At 42.2% G+C, this 18,751-nt stretch overlaps 2 protein-coding genes across 9 annotated transcripts in view; one reads left to right on the top strand and one right to left on the bottom strand.

Moving 5' to 3' along the window:
• Positions 1-18,751, top strand: part of EPS15L1 (epidermal growth factor receptor pathway substrate 15 like 1) — a 323,253-nt gene that overhangs the window by 22,588 nt on the left and 281,914 nt on the right. For 7 of the 8 annotated variants that reach the window (XM_077252909.1, XM_077252893.1, XM_077252875.1 and 4 more), the window contains 5 exons: positions 8,461-8,502; positions 11,766-11,855; positions 17,021-17,068; positions 17,167-17,262; positions 18,368-18,430. In XM_077252909.1, the coding sequence (XP_077109024.1) occupies positions 8,461-8,502; positions 11,766-11,855; positions 17,021-17,068; positions 17,167-17,262; positions 18,368-18,430 (339 nt within the window). Of the gene's footprint in view, positions 1-772; positions 872-8,460; positions 8,503-11,765; positions 11,856-17,020; positions 17,069-17,166; positions 17,263-18,367; positions 18,431-18,751 lie in introns of all 8 variants that reach the window. The other variant, XM_077252884.1, reaches the window with a different exon arrangement.
• C1H19orf44 (chromosome 1 C19orf44 homolog) overlaps positions 1-18,751 on the bottom strand; it is a 497,340-nt gene that overhangs the window by 270,101 nt on the left and 208,488 nt on the right. The gene's annotated exons all lie outside the window — the stretch shown is intronic.

Here is an 18,751-nt window from a genome sequence, read left to right as displayed (position 1 = left end):
ATTTTGTCAGTGGTTGTCCGCTGTGATAAAATACTGAAGGGCTGCAGCCGATAAGCTCATTAAAAGGGAATCTGGCAGGTCCTCCATGCCCCCTAAACCACCAGGATTTCTATATTCCTTTATAAATTCCCTGCCTAACAGTCCCCTTATTAGAATTGACACCTAAACAGATCTTTAGAAAAAGTATTTCTAATGTCTGTTTATCGTTTGCAAATTAATTTTTTGACTAGTCGATGGGTTGAGTTCCACAGAATAGTCGTCCTACTCAAATCTGCACTCCAGTAGGCAAAAACCGCTCCATCCCTCCGTGTGGCAAAGCAGTACTGTACAGCCACATATTGGGTATTTCTACATTCAACAGAACTTGAGTGACCAATTTTGTTGCATTTTTTTACCCATTTCCCAGTGTCAAAATGTAAAATCTGGGTCTATAACAAAGTTTTTGTGGGAAATATACCGTATATACGCCAGGTTTTTCAGCAGATTTTCTGTGCTGAAAATGCCCCCTCGGCTTGTACATGAGTAATTGTCCCAGTTTATCGCGGAGGAGGGGGAACAGTGGATCACAGGAGGCAGGAGCCAGCGGCTGTGGCTAAAGCTTGTGCCGGCAGCTAAAGAGAAATGAATATTCACTGCACTGGCAATGAATATTCATTTCTCTTATAGTGCACGCCCAGTTACAGCTGCAGCCACCGGCTTCCAGCAGCTGCTGGGCTCTAACGGATGCTTGCTCATTAAGGTAATGAATATTCACATCTCTCCACTCCCATAGGCTGGAGACAGTTGAATAACAAGGAGCGGGGACACCTGATTGCCCTGCCGGAAGAGCTGCTGGAAGCGGAAAAATATGCTGCGAGGGCGCGCAGGGAAGGTAAGTAGGATTTTTTAATGCTTTTCTCATGGGCAGCCATGCATATAAAGATGGGGAGTAGGAACCACACATACAAGGATGGGGATAAGGAGCCCACGCATGCAAGGATGGGAATTAGGAGCCACACATATAAGGATGGGGATAAGGAGCCACGCATACAAGAATGGTAATAAGGAGCCATGCATGCAAGGATGGAGATAAGGAGCCAAGCATACCAGAATAGGGATTAGAGGAGAATGCATACTCGAGTCAATAAGTTTTCCCAGTTTTTCGAGGCAAAATTAGGTGCCTCTGCTTATACTCAGGTCGACTTATACACGAGTATATACGGTAATTATTTTCTCTTCACTGCCCAATGGGATAAAATTCTGTGAGGTACATGTGGTGTAAATATCATCACTTCAACCCTAGATGAATTCATTGGGGGGTGTAGTTTGTAAAGGGGGGGTCACTTTATGGCGGATTTCGCTGTTCTCAGGGGCTCTACCAATGTGACATGGCACCCTCAAACAGTTTCAGCAAATTCTGAACTCCCAATATGGCGCTACATTCCTTCTGAGCTTTGCACTGTGCCTCAAAAGTAGTTTTTGACCACATATGGGATATTCGTGTACTCAGGAGAAATTGCATAACAAATTGTACCTTCCATTTTCTTCTATTATTCTTTTTGAAAATTAAAAACTTGGAGTCAAAGTAATATTTTAGTGGAAAAAAATTGTAATTTTCCATTTACTCAACCCAATCTTATAAAATTCTGTGAAGGGTTAAAAATGCTCACTAAACCTCTAGATGAATTACTCAAGAGTTGTAGTTTGCGAAATGGGGTTATTTGTGGGAGTTTCTGCTGTTTTGACATGTAAGGGGCTCTTTAAAAGTGAGATGGCATCAGCAATCTATTTCAGCTAAAAGTATGCCCCAGAATTCAGTTGGCTTTCCTTTCCTTCCGAGCCCTGCCGTGCGCCCAAGCAGTAGTTTTTCACAACATATCTAGTACCCGTGTACTCAGGAGAAATTGCACACTGAATTGTACAATCCATTTTCTCCTGTTACCCTTGTGAAATTTCAAAATGTGGGGCTCAAGCAGCATTTTTTTGAGAAAGTAAAATTTTAATTTTTTTCCTCCTCATTGCTTTAATTCCTGTGAAGCACCTGAAGGGTTAGCAAACTTCTTGAATGCGGTTTTGAGCACTTTGTGAGGTGCAGTTTTTAGGATGGTGTCACTTTTGGGTATTTTCTGTCATATAGGCCCTTCAAGTCATTTCAAATGTGATGTGGTCCCTAAAAAAATTGGTTTTGTAAATTTTGTTTTGAAAAAATAAGAAATTGCTGATAAACTTTTAGGCTGTGTGCACACGTTCAGGATTTTTCGTGTTTTTCCGGCAGTTTTCCGCAAAAAAATGCTAAAACATCGCTTACATTAACCCATTTACCCCCAAGGGTGGTTTGCACGTTAATGACCGGGCCAATTTTTGCAATTCTGACCACTGTCCCTTTATGAGGTTATAACTCTGGAACGCTTCAACGGATCCCGGTGATTCTGACATTGTTTTCTCGTGACATATTATACTTCATGATAGTGGTAAAATTTCTTTGATATTACCTGCGTTTATTTGTGAAAAAAAAACGGAAATTTGGCAAAAATTTAGATAATTTCACAATTTTCCAACTTTGAATTTTTATACAATTAAATCACAGAGATATGTCACACAAAATACTTAATAAGTAATATTTCCCACATGTCTACTTTACAACAGCACAATGTTCCAAAATTTTTTTTTGTTAGGGAGTTATAAGGGTTAAAATTTGACCAGCAATTTCTCATTTTTACAGCACCATTTTTTTTTTAGGGACCACATCTCATTTGAAGTCATTTTGAGGGGTCTATATGATGGAAAATACCCAAGTGTGACACCATTCTAAAAACTGCACCCCTCAAGGTGCTCAAAACCACATTCAAGAAGTTTATTAACCCTTCAGGTGTTTCACAGGAATTTTTGGAATGTTTAAATAAAAATGAAATTTAACTTTTTTTCACACACAATTTATTTCAGCTCCAATTTTTCTTATTTTACCAAGGGTAACAGGAGAAAATGGACACCAAAAGTTGTTGTACAATTTGTCCTGAGTACGCCGATACCCCATATGTGGGGGTAAACCACTGTTTGGGCGCATGGCAGAGCTCGGAAGGAAAGGAGCGCCATTTTACTTTTCAATGCAAAATTTACTGGAATTGAGATGGGACGCCATGTTGCGTTTGGAGAGCCCCTGATGTGCGTAAACATTGAAACCCCCCACAAGTGACACCATTTTGGAAAGTAGACCCCCTAAGGAACTTACCAAGATGTGTGGTGAGCACTTTGACCCACCAAGTGCTTCACAGAAGTTTATAGTGCAGAGCTGTAAAAATAAAACATATTTTTTCACAAAAATGATCTTTTCGCCCCCAATTTTTTATTTTCCCAAGGGTAAGAGAAGAAATTGGACCCCAAAAAGTGTTGTGCAATTTGTCCTGAGTACGCTGATACCCCATATGTGGGGGGTAAACGACTGTTTGGGCGCATGGCAGAGCTCGGAAGGGAAGGAGCGCCGATTGACTTTTCAATGTAAAATTGACTGGAATTGAGATGGGACACCATGTCGCGTTTGGAGAGACCCTCATGTGCCTAAACATTAAAACCCCCCACAAGTTACACCATTTTGGAAAGTAGACCCCCTAAGGAACTTATCTAGATGTGTTTTGAGAGCTTTGAACCCCCAAGTGTTTCACTACAGTTTATAACGCAGAGCCGTGAATTTTTTTTTATTTTTTTTCACAAAAATGATTTTTTAGCCCCCAGTTTTGTATTTTCCCAAGGGTAACAGGAGAAATTGGACCCCAATAGTTGTTGTCCAATTTGTCCTGAGTACGCTGATACCCCGTATGTGGGGGGGAACCACTGTTTGGGTGCATGGCAGAGCTCGGAAGGGAAGGAGCGCCATTTGGAATGCAGACTTAGATGGATTGGTCTGCAGGCGTCACGTTGCATTTGCAGAGCCCCTGATGTACCCAAACAGTAGAAACCACCCACAAGTGACCCCATATTGGAAACTAGACCTCCCAAGGAACTTATCTAGATGTGTTGTGAGAACTTTGAACCCCCAAGTGTTTCACTACAGTTTACAACGCAGAGCCGTGGAAATAAAAAATCCTTTTTTTTTCCACAAAAATGATTTTTAGCCCCCCAAATTTTTATTTTCCCAAGGATAACAAGAGAAATTGGACCCCAAAAGTTGTTGTCCAATTTGTCCCGAGTACACTGATACCCCATCTGTTGGGGTAAACCCCTGTTTAGGCGCACGGGAGAGCTCGGAAGGGAAGGAGCACTGTTTTACTTTTTCAATACAGAATTGGCTGGAATTGAGATCGGACGCCATGTCGCGTTTGGAGAGCCCCTGATGTGCCTGAACAGTGGAAACTCCCCAATTCTACCTGAAACCCTAATCCAAACACACCCCTAACCCTAATCCCAACGGTAACCCTAATCCCAACCGTAAATGTAATCCTAACCCTAACTTTAGCCCTAACCCTAACTTTAGCCCTAACCCTAACTTTAGCCCTAACCCTAACTTTAGCCCTAACCCTAACTTTAGCCCTAACCCTAACTTTAGCCCCTAACCCTAACTTTAGCCCCTAACCCTAACTTTAGCCCCTAACCCTAACTTTAGCCCCTAACCCTAACTTTAGCCCCTAACCCTAACTTTAGCCCCTAACCCTAACTTTAGCCCCTAACCCTAACTTTAGCCCCTAACCCTAACTTTAGCCCCTAACCCTAACTTTAGCCCCTAACCCTAACTTTAGCCCCTAACCCTAACTTTAGCCCCTAACCCTAACTTTAGCCCCTAATCCTAACTTTATCTCCAACCCTAGCCCCAACCCCAACCCTAACCCTAGCCCTAGCCCTAACCCTAGCCCTAATGGGAAAATGTAAATAAATAAATTTTTTTAATTTTTCGCTAACTAAGAGGGTGATGAAGGGGGTTTGATTTTCTTTTATAGCGTTTTTTTTAGCGGATTTTTATGATTGGCAGCCGTCACACACTGAAAGACCCTTTTTATTGCAAAAAATATTTTTTGCGTTACCACATTTTGAGAGCTATAATTTTTCCATATTTTGGTCCACAGAGTCATGTGAGGTCTTGTTTTTTGCGGGACGAGTTGACGTTTTTATTTGTAACATTTTCTGGCACGTGACATTTTTTGATCGCTTTTTATTCCGATTTTTGTGAGGCAGAATAACCAAAAACCAGATATTCATGAATTTCTTTTGGGGGAGGCGTTTATACTGTCCCGCGTTTGGTAAAATGGATAAAGCAGTTTTATTCTTCGGGTCAGTACGATTACAGCGATACCTCATTTATATCATTTTTTTATGTTTTGGTGCTTTTATACGATAAAAACTATTTTATAGAAAAAATAATTATTTTTGCATCGCTTTAACTTTTTTATTTTTTCTTTGACGCTGTATGGCAGCTCATTTTTTGCGGGACAAGATGACGTTTTCAGCGGTACCATGGTTATTTATATCCGTCTTTTTGATCGCGTGTTACTCCACTTTTTATTTGGCGATATGATAATAAAGCGTTGTTTTTTGCTTCGTTTTTTTTTTTTTTTTTTTAACGGTGTTCACTGAAGGGGTTAACTAGTGGGACAGTTTTATAGGTCGGGTCGCTACGGATGCGGCGATACTAAATATGTGTTCTTTTATTGTTTTTTTTTAAAATTAGATAAATGTATTTATAGGAACAATATATATATATTTTTTTGCAATTTTTTTGGAATTTTTTTTTTTTACATGTGATTTTTTTTTTTTTACACTATAACATTACCCCAGGGGGGGCATGATGTTATAGTGTAAGATCGCCGATCTGACACTTTGCTGTGCACTGTGTTAGATCGGCGATCTGACGTGCACAGCTCCTGGAGGCTTCCCGGCGCCTGCTCTGAGCAGGCACAGTGAAGCCACCTCACTGCAGGACCCGGATGCCGCGGCCATCTTGGATCCGGGCCTGCTGCAGGGAGGAGGAGGTGAGAGACCCTCGGAGCAACGCGATTATATCGCGTTGCGCCGGGGGTCTCAGGGAAGCACGCAGGGAGCCCCCTCCCTGCGCGATGCTTCCCTATACCGCTGGAACACTGCGATCATGTTTGATCGCAGTGTGCCGGGGGTTAATGTGCCGGGGGCGGTCCGTGACCGCTCCTGGCACATAGTGCCGGATGTCAGCTGCGATAGTCAGCTGACACCCGGCCGTGATCGGCCGTGCTCCCCCCGTGAGCGCGGCCGATCGCATATGACGTACTATCCCGTCACTGGGAATTAAGTCCCAGGTCACCTTGACGGGATAGTACGTCATATGGGATTAAGGGGTTAAAGGGAACCTGTCACCCCTCAAAATGGAAGGTGAGCTAAGCCCACCGGCATCAGGGGCTTATCTACAGCATTCTATCTAATGCGGTCCGGTCCAGGGCCTCCCATCTTCTTACGATGATGTCCTCTTCTTGTCTTCACGCCGCAGCTTCGGCGCAGGCGTACTTTGTCTGCCCTGTTAAGGGCAGAGCAAAGTACTGCAGTGCGCAGGCGCCGGGAGAGGTCAGAGAGGCCCGTCTCCTGCGCACTGCAGTACTTTGCTCTGCCCTCAACAGGGCAGACAAAGTACGCCGGTGCCGCAGCGTGAAGAAAAAAAAACACGTCATCCTATGAAGATGGGAGGCCCCGGACCGGACCGCGACGCCCATCGGATCGGACCTCCCGCACAGCTGAGTATAATATAACCTCTTTTTCTCATCTTTCAGGATACATCGGGGGCTTATCTACAGCATTCCAGAATGCTGTAGATAAGCCCCTGATGCCGGTGGGCTTAGCTCACCTTCCATTTTGGGGGAGACAGGTTCCCTTTAAAGATTTTTCTATATTTTCAAGACTATGAAAATTGTACATTCACACTGAAGGCATCAAAACTATGAATTAAAACATGTGGAATTATATACTTAACAAAAAAGTGTGAAACAACTGAAATTATGTCTTATATTCTAGGTTCTTCAAAGTAGCCACCTTTTGCTTTGATGACTGCTTTGCACACTCTTGGCATTCTCTTGATGAGCTTCAAGAGGTAGTCACCGGGAATGGTCTTCCAACAATTTTGAAGGAGTTCCCAGAGATGCTTAGCACTTGTTGGCCCTTTTGCCTTCACTCTGCGGTCCAGCTCACCCCAAACCATCTCGATTGGGTTCAGGTCTGGTGACTGTGGAGGCCAGGTCATCTGGCGTAGTACCCCATCACTCTCCTTCTTGGTCAAATAGCCTATGCAGCATCAATAGTAAAAAGATCTGTTACAAATAATAATAATAAAAAAGTTATTCTCACCCTCTGACATGGCGCGGTGTCCTCGGCAGTGCAAGCGGCAGGTTCCGGTGCCAAGGATGCTATGCGAGAAGGACCTGCCATGACGTCACGGTCATGTGACCGCGACGTCATCACAGGTCCTGCGCTCATACCATCATGGGACCGGAAGCTGCCGTGTGCACCGTACACAGGCGCCAGGACTTCAACGGTACTTCGGAAGGTGAGTAAATGTTTATTTTTTATTTTACGTCACTGGGCAATATACTACGTGGCTGGGCAATATACTACGTGGCTGACCAATATACTACATACTACGTGGCTGGGCAATATACTACGTGGCTGGGCAATATACTACGTGGCTGGGCAATATACTACGTGGCTGGGCAATATACTACGTGGCTGGGCAATATACTACGTGGCTGGGCAATATACTACGTGGCTGGGCAATATACTACGTGGCTGGGCAATATACTACGTGGCTGGGCAATATACTACGTGACTGGGCAATATACTACGTGGCTGGGCAATATACTACGTGACTGGGCAATATACTACGTGGCTGTGCAATATACTACGTTGCTGGGCAATATACTAAGTCACTGGGCAATATACTATATGGGCTGTGCAATATACTACGTGGCTGGGCAATGTACTACGTGGCTGGGCAATATACTACGTCGCTGGGCAATATACTTCGTGGCTGGGCAATATACTACGTGGCTGGGCAATATACTACGTGGCTGGGCAATATACTACGTGGCTGGGCAGTATACTACGTGGCTGTGCAATATTCTGCGTGGCTGTGCAATATACTACGTGGCTGGGCAATATACTACGTGGCTGAGCAATATACTATGTGGCTGGGGAATATACTACGTGGGCTGTGCAATATACTACGTGGACATGCATATTCTAGAATACCCGATGTGTTAGAATCGGGCCACCATCTAGTGGAGTAATATCCATGTATCAAAAAGCATGTTTGCTCATCCCTATTCATTACAAGTAGTTCTTTTTTGCTTTTTTCTACCCTACACTGCTGCTATCCAGCTGGCTGTTTCAACTTTCAGAAGGGAGGTTCCTCACCTATGTGACATTTGTCATATTCTCTGTAAAAATTAATTTCAGCTGGATTCACATGTGCCCTGCTTTTTAATCAAATTCCTATGAGGTCATTGATTAAATGTTTTTTTGTTTCTCTTGTTTCAGCTGTCTAGTGGCAACCCGTTATATGAAACGTACTACAAACAAGTAAGTGCAATCCAAGGCTGCGACACTATGTGGATTCCTCTGCTGCAGATGGGAAGCTACTACTGACCCAAGCCTCAGTTAGGCCGGCTTCACACTAGCGTTTGTGTCCGCAGCGTAGGGCTGCATACTTATTTCCTTCAGCTCCGCATCCGTCCTTCATATCTATATTTAACATTGTGTACGCAGGGACATGCGTGGACATGCGTTGTATGCGCATGCGTCCCCGTGCGTCGTTTTGACTTGCCCGCCGAACGCAACATGTTGTGTTCGGCGAGCACATCAAAATGACGCATCCTCATACAACGCATGTCCCTGTGACACAATGTTAAATATAGGTACACAGGACGGATGCGAATGTATGCGGATCTCAAGTAAAGAAGTACACAGCCCTACACTGCGGACACAAACGCTAGTGTGAAACTGGCCTTACTAAGCATGACATCACAGCTCCCGTTCATGGTTCACACCCAATTTTTTTTAAAAGGAACCGGTCACCAGTTTCTTTGTGTGTGAAATAAGACTAGTACCTTAATCAGCGCCTGTGCTGCATTCCATAAAGGGGTACATAACCCCTGACTTCCCCTGTACGTCCCCTCAAAACCTTTTGAATCTCTCCCACGCTTTATGTAAATCCTGCTGATCCGATAGACGTTTTTGCTGAGGCATCTATCCCTCCTCCTGGCTTCTGATCGATGTCCTCCTGCTCTGATTGCATCATCGACATAGATGGGCAAAATCTTATGTTTGCACAGAGTCATCGTCGACTCGAGCCTGCACACTGCCCAAAGCATAAAGAGCGCAGGAAAGTTTCAATAGATTTTGGAGGTGTATACAGGGAGTCAGGGGTTATATAGCCCTTTGTAGAATGCAGCACAGGCACTGATTAAGGTGCTAGTCTTGGTTCACATGAAAAAACTGGTGACAGGTTCCCTTTAAACCTATTTAGATTTGTGCAAATGAGAAACAAACCAACCTTAAAGCATACATTAAGACTATGTTCACACATTGCTTTTTTACAGCATTTTGTAATGCAAAGTTTAAGCTGCGTTTTACTGTACCAGCAAAGTCTATGAGATTTCAGAACTCTCATGCACACACCTTGGTTTATTTTGCCCTGACTGATTTGGAAACCGCTGCCTTGGTGGAAACTGCAGCATGTCACTTCTTTCAGCGTATTTCCAGCGTTTTTTCACAGAGCAGACTATTTTATTGATACCATTTTAGTGTAGATATGATCGTTTGATCGCCCGTCATTGCATTTTAATGCAATGTTGCAGCGACAAAAAAAACGTAATTCTGGCGTTTTGACTTTTTTTCTCGTTATGCCGTTTAGCGATCGGGTTTATTCTTTGTTTATATCCATAGATCGAGCGATTCTGAACGTGGCGATACCAAATTTGTGTGTTGATTTTTTTTTCTGTATATTTTGAATGGGGCGAAACGGGGGTGATTTGAACTTTTTTAATTTTTAAATATTTAATTTTTTTTTTTTTTTTACATTTTGCATGCTTCAATAGTATTCATGGGTGACTAGAAGCTGCAGTTGTCTGATCGCCTCTGCTACATACAGGCGATGATCAGATCGCCTGTGTGTAGCAGAAATGCTCACTTTCTATGAACGCCGACCACTGGGCAGCGCTCATTGAAATCTAGCAATGACAACAATAGGGGCCTGCTGGAGACCTCTGGTTGTCATGCCGACCCATCGGTGACCCGCAATCATGTGACGGGGTCACCGATGGGCGGGCTTTACGACACATTTCTAGTAAGCGCGAGTTAAATGCCACTGTCAAAAACTCACAGCGACATTTAATTAGTTAACAGCCACAGGTGGATCATGATTTCACCCGCAGCTGTTGCGGGCACATTTCATCTGTATAGATCACATGACATGTGCCTGGAAAGGTGCAGGCTCAGCACCGGAGCATTTGCCAAACAGGGGGAGCCCGACGTGGGCATATTATTACGCCCAACGCCGGAAAGGGTTTAAACAACAACCACAAGATGGATTTCTCCAACTCAGTTATCATTTTAATCAGTGTAACGGCGCCAACCTGACAGTGGCCTGTTGTTTACTTAGAAAAATCCTGATGACAAAATTGATGAAAAACACTGAAAGATTTGAAAGTGCTTAAAATTTGCAAGGAAAAATAAAGCAAAGTGTGGATGTGATCCCAGAAATCTTTAACTTGGTACTGAAAAACGCAAATTCACACGTTGTGGTTTTGGTGCATTTTCTTTTCTGCATCAAACATGTGGAAAAATAAACGCAGCAAAAGCGCAACGTGTGCATTTGTCCTTATTTCATTCAAAATGCACCAAATTTGTTAATTGGAGGTTTTTTTTAATTATATAAATGCTTTTACTTTAGATAGTGTTTACATGATGCCCCCTGCTATTTTGATTCCATTTGGAAAACAATCATCTATTGTGTGCAGTGAAACGTCAGAGAAGGTCTGTCTGAAGTTTCTAGAGACAAGTGTCCACCAGGGCTGTGGAGTTGTAGTCCATTTTGGTGGAGTCGGTATAAAATGGACTGACTCCTAAACTATATAATAAATTGGGTACAGTAGTACAATGCAGTATGTGCTTTAAAGGGAACCTGTCAGCTGTTTTGGCTGCTGTAAGATGCGGCCACTGCCTTTCAAGGCTTATCTACAGCATTCTATAATGCTGTAGATAAGCCCCTAATCCGACCTGCAAGGTAAGAAAAATAAGTTATATTATAGTCACCCGGGGGGTGGTGCGGTCCGATGGGTGTCACAGGTCCAAGTCCGCATCCCTTCTTCTTGCGACGCCGCCCTCCTGCTTGATTCATCCCTCTTCGGGATCACGCTCTTGCTCAGGCGTACTTATCTGACCTGTTGAGGGCAGAGCAAAATACTGCAGTGCGCAGGCGCTGGGCCTCTCTGACCTTTCCTGGCGCCTGCGCACTGCAGTACTTTGCTCTGCCCTCAACAGGTCAGAGGAGTACGCCTGCTCAGGACCAACAGCCTGCTATACATGGGGCATCCCTAATAAATGATGTTGGGGAACAGAAGGATCCTACATGTTCGATTTCTGTTTCCTGATCCTTCTGTTCTCCAAATGAGATAAAGCACCACTAGAGCCAGCGGCTTTCACAGAGAACACTGCAGCTCTCCAGTGTATGAGACCTGGGGGAGTCAGACAAATGAATGGCAAACAATAGGGTAACAGCTATTTATAGTGTATGGAGACTTTATTGTGGTGCCCAAGTATGAATTATTTTCTATGTATTACAGGTGGACCCATCTTATACTGGTAGGGTGGGACCAGCAGAAGCAGCACTCTTCCTCAAAAAATCTGCCTTGTCAGATGTTATCCTTGGAAAGGTATGTGGGGAAAAAAGTTTATTAACCTTTAGGGAAATAATACAGCAACCTGATAGGTTGTCATGGGCAACAATTCTACTTTTTCTTGACCTTTTTTTTATACATCTCTCCTTCTGACTTTCTGATACTCATTTTTATTTTTGAAACCGTTTAGTCCAGGAGACTGTTACCCTAAACTTCATTTAGAAAAGAAAAAGTGGACCTTTCAGTGGATTGTTTTTTTAATTTAAACTGAGTTCTACCTCCAATTGATGTTGCACTACTAATTTGTGGAACAGTTTTCCTCCTTTGTGCCCCTCTATTCCAAAGTCATGTTCCCCCATAATAATGGTGCAAATTTTACTTTCAACCAACTGGGAGTACACCACAGAACTTCTCTATGGGTGTTTGCTTTTTCTCCTCTGATGTTGACCAATCAAAACACTGCTTCGCCCCAGGGCTGTGGAATCTGTATAAAATTGACTGACTCCTAAAATGTATAATACATTGGGTACAGTAGTACAATGCAGGATGTGCTGTAAATGTTCTCAAAATAATGGGAAAAGTGATGAAATGTCCCATAAATGTCTGCTCTGTTCCTGATCAATGGATCTGGGCTTTTAGGTGAGATGAATCTGTGCTGCATTTTATGTACTTGCTCAGTAGTGACCAGCGCTGTGGGGTCAGGAGTCAGGGAAATTGAGAAGTCTGAGGTTTGGCTTACCGACTTCACAACCCCGCTTCGCCCACCGAGATGTTCTGTGCTTTACTGTTTGAAATAGAGGGTCACAGAAGAATAAGGCTATATGCACACGTTGCGGATTTGACTGTGGAATTTTCTGTGCAAATTCTGCATTTCTTGGCAGAAAACGCAAGTCAGAATCTGCTCATTTTTGTGCATTTTTTTGCTGATTTGCTGCAGATTTTGTGCGGAATTCTTCCTTTTTTACCCCTGCAGATTTCTATTATGGAATGGGTGCAGAAACACAGCAGATCCGCAAAAAGAATTGACATGGTCCTTATTTGAATCCGTGGCGTTTTCCGTGTGGATTTTTCTACACCATTAGCACAGCATTTTTTTTTTGCCATTGATTTACATTGTACTGTAAATCACTTGCGGATCCACAGGAAATATGCAACGTGTGTACATACCCTAAGAAAAACAGTTCCATAATCTGAGGAACAGCACCAGTTGGAGTAGTTAATCAGATTAAATAGACAAGTCAAAAGAGATGAAAGCTCCTCTCTAAACAGAGCCTGCCACTGGATTTTGTTTTGTTTTACAAAATACTTGTATTCTCCAGGAAATAATTATTTTTCTTATAATTCTGTATTGTGCAATTGCTCTGATATTCTCCAACCTGGAAATTTATGACAACCCCTCACCAAGAGGAAGACAGTTAACCCAGTAATTTGTAGGTCAAGGCTTGTTGTGGCTCCTAATATTATACAGTTTACAGACAATGTAGCGGCATATATAGGACATAGATCGTTAGTGAGAAATTATCGATACGGATTGTCCTTGCCCAAGCACAGGATCGCTGAAGTGGGTATAGTCTGAATTAAAGGGAACCTGACAGCTGATGCATGATGACTGTGGATCGGGCAGCATGTATCAGTCACTGGCTGTATAGCCTCAGCCAGGTTTGTTTAGCTCTGAAAGGATGCAGAGTTTCAGAGTTAAACATATAAAGCTGAAGTCATGCAGCCAGAATTGGATACATGCTGCCCTTGGATCAATCAGCACGTGTCAGCTGTCAGGTTCCCTTTAATTAACTTGCTGAGTTCCAAGTAAAGCATGTCTACTGGTTTTTGGTGGACCTGCTTTCATCTTGTATGAAAGCAGGAGCACATATCATCCAACAATATTGTATAGCACTCTGCTTTCCCCACATATTAGGAGCGGCACTTTACACTCCTGCAATTACCTAAAAGGAATGCCAGAGCGCTCACTGTATAAGACAGTGAATTGGTCGGGGATCTACCCCACACTTCCTGACAAGTTATACATATAGGAGCACAGAGCAGGAGCAAATGCTCAGCTTCTTTATACACGTCATTAGGGTATTATTTACATGCTGACAATGCGCCAATTATAAGCCTATGTGTTGGTTTGTGTTACAGTATCAGATGGGCAATGTGCCTGCCAGTATTTTATACATTGGACTGACATCTCTCTATTATACTGTATTGTGAACAATTATACCTTGTGATCAGCACAATAGGCAATATTGTTTAGTTGTATACACATAAGCAGCACAAGATGCCAAGGACAAAACATGTTAGAAAGTAAACCTCCAACCCAACATCTGGTGGCAATTCTTTCAATATATCCTGCAACTGTTTGTGTAGGTCTGGATAGGCAGGTTATATATACTGCTGGGAGTTATTTTGAGAACTGAGCTTTGCATACCTTTTATAATAAGGTATTAACGCTATGAATATTTCATACAATCAGTGACCCCTTTATTATTCTACATATGACATTTTTATTTATATGGTTAACATATAAAGTCTACTCATCCATGTTAAAATGCCACATTTGTCATATAAACATTAATCATACCAAGAAGAATCATCACAGTAGTCTGAACACACAGGGCCACATATACATACTAGAAGAGGCCATGGGTCAAAAAAATAACCACAGTTAATTAAACAGTAGCTGTATAGGTGAAAAATACTCAAAGAATCAATAAACTTCTAATTAAATGTTGAGCAAGAAGAATCCACTGTGAAAAGTGTATGTATTAAATATCAAAAAAATACATCTTACCGGTACATTATTTACTAGCTCAATAGGGTATACAGGACATAACGGGTAATATGAATGGTATGTAATGGTGCTGGCCTTATGAGGAGACATGGCCCATAAAAGTGTGGCCACCTATGTGCTGGAGCATACAGCTGCCGTTTGTGGAGACTGGGTATTTGAGAAGTGCCAGGTAAGTGTACAGAGAAATCATATTGAGGCAGGCTTCAGCACCATGCTTTATGTATGGAGGAATACGGCAGAATGTGGCACTATATACACAATGTGTGGGGTAGTAGTTCCCAGTATATAGAGTAGAAGAGGCATGACATCACTGTTGGTACGTCCGTGGAGGTAACAGCACTAGCATAAGAATAGCTGGAGGAGGCGCATACCATGGAGTGCAGCAGGTAATTACCTTGCTCTGATGTGTGGTAGGAGCACTCTTGCGCTATTGGCAGGTATAATGGTGCTCTTGGCGGGCATTTATGGAGCGTAGTGCCTGCACGCTGCACCGAAAGTGCGTCATCGCAGTTGCTGTGTCATGTGGGTGGTGACATGGTAAAAAAAGACACTGTCCAATTGTCATGAAGATGCCGACGCAGTCGCCCCCCATGTGTGGAAAGAGCATGTAACATGCCTGTGCATGCTTGGTTTTAACTGCCTTAGTGTAAGGATCTAGTAGTGTCCGCTGTGAGGGATGGATAGTACGGTGCTACATATAATGGGATGACTGGTAGGATAGTGAGAGTTGTGGAAGCGTGGAAAGTTAGGGTTGTGGAAGAAAGTGAAGGAGCGCACCTACCACAATTCAGAGCAAGCGACAGTGTGAACAAGACCCAGGAAGGGTCCAAAAGCATCCCCAGATCAAACACCTGGTCGTCTAACGGTTAGACGGAGACCGGGAGAGGCGTACACGCCACAGTGTCTTGCACCCACTGTGAAATTTGGTGGAGGATCAGTGATGATCTGGGGATGCTTCAGCAAGGCTGGAATTGGGCAGGTTGTTCTTTGCAAAGGACGTATGAATCAAGCCGCATACAAGGTTATCCTGGAAAAACAGTTTATTCCTTCTGCTCAGGCAATGTTCCACAACTCCGAGGACTGGTTTTTCCAGCAGGACAATGCGCCATGCCACACAGCTAGGTAATCAAGGTGTGGATAAAGGACCACCACATAAAATCCCTGTCATGGCCAGCCCAATCTCCAGACCTGAACCCCATTGAAAACCTCTGGAATGTAATCAAGAGGAAGATGGATAGTCACAAGCCATCAATAAAGAAGAACTGCTTACATTTTTGTTCCAGGAGTGGCATAAGGTCACCCAAAAGCAATGTGAAAGACTGGTGGAAAGCATGCCAAGATGCATGAAAGCTGTGATTAAAAATCATGGTTATTCCACAAAATATTGATCTCTGAACTCTTCCTGAGTAAAAAAAAAAACATTAGTATTGTTGTTTCTACATGATTATGAACTTGTTTTTTTTTTTTTTGCATTATTTGAGGTCTGCAAGCAATGTATTTTTTGTTATTTTGACCATGTTTTATTTTCAGAAAATTAATACAAAATTTATTGCTTGGAACTTCGGAGACATGTTGTCAGTAGTTTATAGAATAAAATAACAATTTACATTTTACTCAAAAATATACCTATAAAGAGGAAAATCAGACAAACTGAAAATTTTGCAGTGGTCTCTTAATTTTTGCCAGGGCTGTAGTATTCTGAGGATGTATTGCACACCTGCTTTCGTTATAACACAATTGCTCTTTCAGCTAATAATGGCTTGCACCATTTTTTCTGTGTTTTCGTATTACAAGCAGCATGTGATCCAATGGGGTTTACCAGCTAATAATATTGATGACCTCCTCAATTGTATAGATCATCAATATCAGATGAGTGGTGGACTGAGACCCAAGAGCTATACCTATTACCTGTTAATACTGACAGTGGACCAGTGTAAGCAGTGACTGGCGCCAGTACCGTACAGCTCAGCTCACTGTGCAGTCGCTGTTGTCGAGACGTGCAGGTGATCTTCTATTCAGTTCAATAAGAGCTGAGCTGCAGTGCTTGGTAACTGCCACTGCACAGTGAATGTAGCTGGGCTGTTTCTGCCCATTTTACATCTGGCTGGCACAGGGGCTGACAGCAGCTGATTGGAAGGGGTGCCGGGTGATATTGATGATCTATCCCAAAGATCGATTATCACTGACATAAGGCTGGACACTCCCTCAATGTTGCTGTATAACATTATTGCGTTTGAGTGTTAAAAAACATAGTCCAGTACTTCACCTCTGAACAATAAAAACTCACAGCTTTATTTTCGTCTCACATGGAAAATGTCATCTTTACAAAATCAGGTAGTGCTTTGTTGATCTACTTGTTCTTAGTCATTGACGACATGTGTACATGTATAATTTTGTTTTAAACTTTTAGATTTGGGACTTGGCTGACCCTGATGGGAAAGGTTACTTGGATAAACAGGTGAGACTGATTTATTTTATTTTTTTTTTTATTTGAGGCAAGGCTGTACCTTGAGCTGCTGACTGTACCAGTAATCATGTACTATCTCATTATCTTAGGGTTTCTATGTTGCTTTGCGACTAGTTGCTTGTGCACAAAGTGGTCATGAAGTTACCCTAGCCAGTTTAAATATGCCAGTGCCACAGCCCAAATTTGTAAGTAACTCAATACTTGTCTTTTGTATTTACTTACGTATTATAAAGGGTTATTCTCTTATTGTCTCTTGAGCAGCTCTTAGCTCTGCAGTCTCTTTTACTTCCAGGTGCCAATGATATGTCTGCCCCAGAGTAAAACTGTAACGCTCCGCATAAGATCTGCTATTACACATTCAGCTCTCAGTGGTTAGTTCTGGAGTCTATACAATTATCACAGTATTTACACATAAAGAGAACAGTACATTTGAACAAGCACAGGGCTGAGACAGTGATAGAAAAAGCAAGATAATCGCAAATTTGCTTATTTTCATGCCGTCTAACTAATTTTGCACCAATCGTGAATAAAGTACATACGGTACTTATTTTATATAGGTATATTGTACTGTGCAAACATTATAGGCAGGTATGGAAATAATGCTGTAAAGTAAGAATGCAGTAAAAAATAGAAGAGTTAATTTTTTTTAACATATCACAAAATGCAAAGAGGATGCACAAAAGAGAAATCGGAATCACACCACTATTTGGAGTGACTGCTCTTTGCCACTGAAACAGCGTCAATCCATTTGGACCTACTATTGAATACATACTTGTATATGGACTTCATCCATAATACTGATCTTGTTATATGATCTAGGGAGAATACCATTTCTCGGTTACACCCACTTCCAATATGTTTTATTGTGATTTCCCTATGTAGGATTTCTCTCTCTCTCTCTCTCTCCCTCTCCCTCTCTCTCCCTCTCCCTCTCCCTCTCCCTCCCCCTCCCCCTCTCCCTCTCCCTCCCCCTCTCCCTCTCCCTCCCCCTCTCCCTCTCCCTCTCCCTCCCCCTCCCCCTCCCCCTCCCCCTCCCTGTCTTTGACAGTTTTATTCTTATGTTATAGTAAAAATCTTTTTATTGAACATTTGTTGGTGTTTATTCACATTTCTTGTTAGCTATATACAACTACTACACACGTTGACATCTGTATATATTTGTGTAATGTTTGTAAATAACAATGCTTGTGCACTATTGCAACATATTAATTTCCATTGAAAATAGATGATGCTAAACATATCTATATATATATATATATATATATAGTTGTTTTTTTTATTTCTTCAAAGAGTGATACCAGCAGTCCTCTTTTGATCACTCCTCCTCTTGTTGAAGGTCACTGGTCAGTTCGGGTAAGTTTTGTATCAATAGAATTCCTGTTTAATTTCTTATGTCACCTTTTGCAAAAATAAAAGATAAGTGCAGTGTCTACAAAATAAAGATGTTAATTAGCTATTTGGACAAAATTTGCTCCTAAATTCAGCCAGTTATAAAGTTTGTTTCCTGTTTGGATGCCTGACAGTTATGAATAGTTGCTATTTTTTAGTTACAAGAAAACCTTTTTTAATATTCAGTTATCGCTGTATATTAGTGGGGTTTTTTTTTCACTGCTTACTTTTTCAAAGTGATAAATAATAATATGTGCCCTGTACTGACTGAGCTATTACCCCATA

Source organism: Ranitomeya variabilis, chromosome 1, assembly GCF_051348905.1.
Source record: "Ranitomeya variabilis isolate aRanVar5 chromosome 1, aRanVar5.hap1, whole genome shotgun sequence".
In the NCBI taxonomy this organism is placed as follows: Eukaryota; Metazoa; Chordata; class Amphibia; order Anura; family Dendrobatidae; genus Ranitomeya; species Ranitomeya variabilis.
Note: the sequence above shows the minus strand (reverse complement) of the source record. Positions and strands in the feature narration are given on the sequence as shown.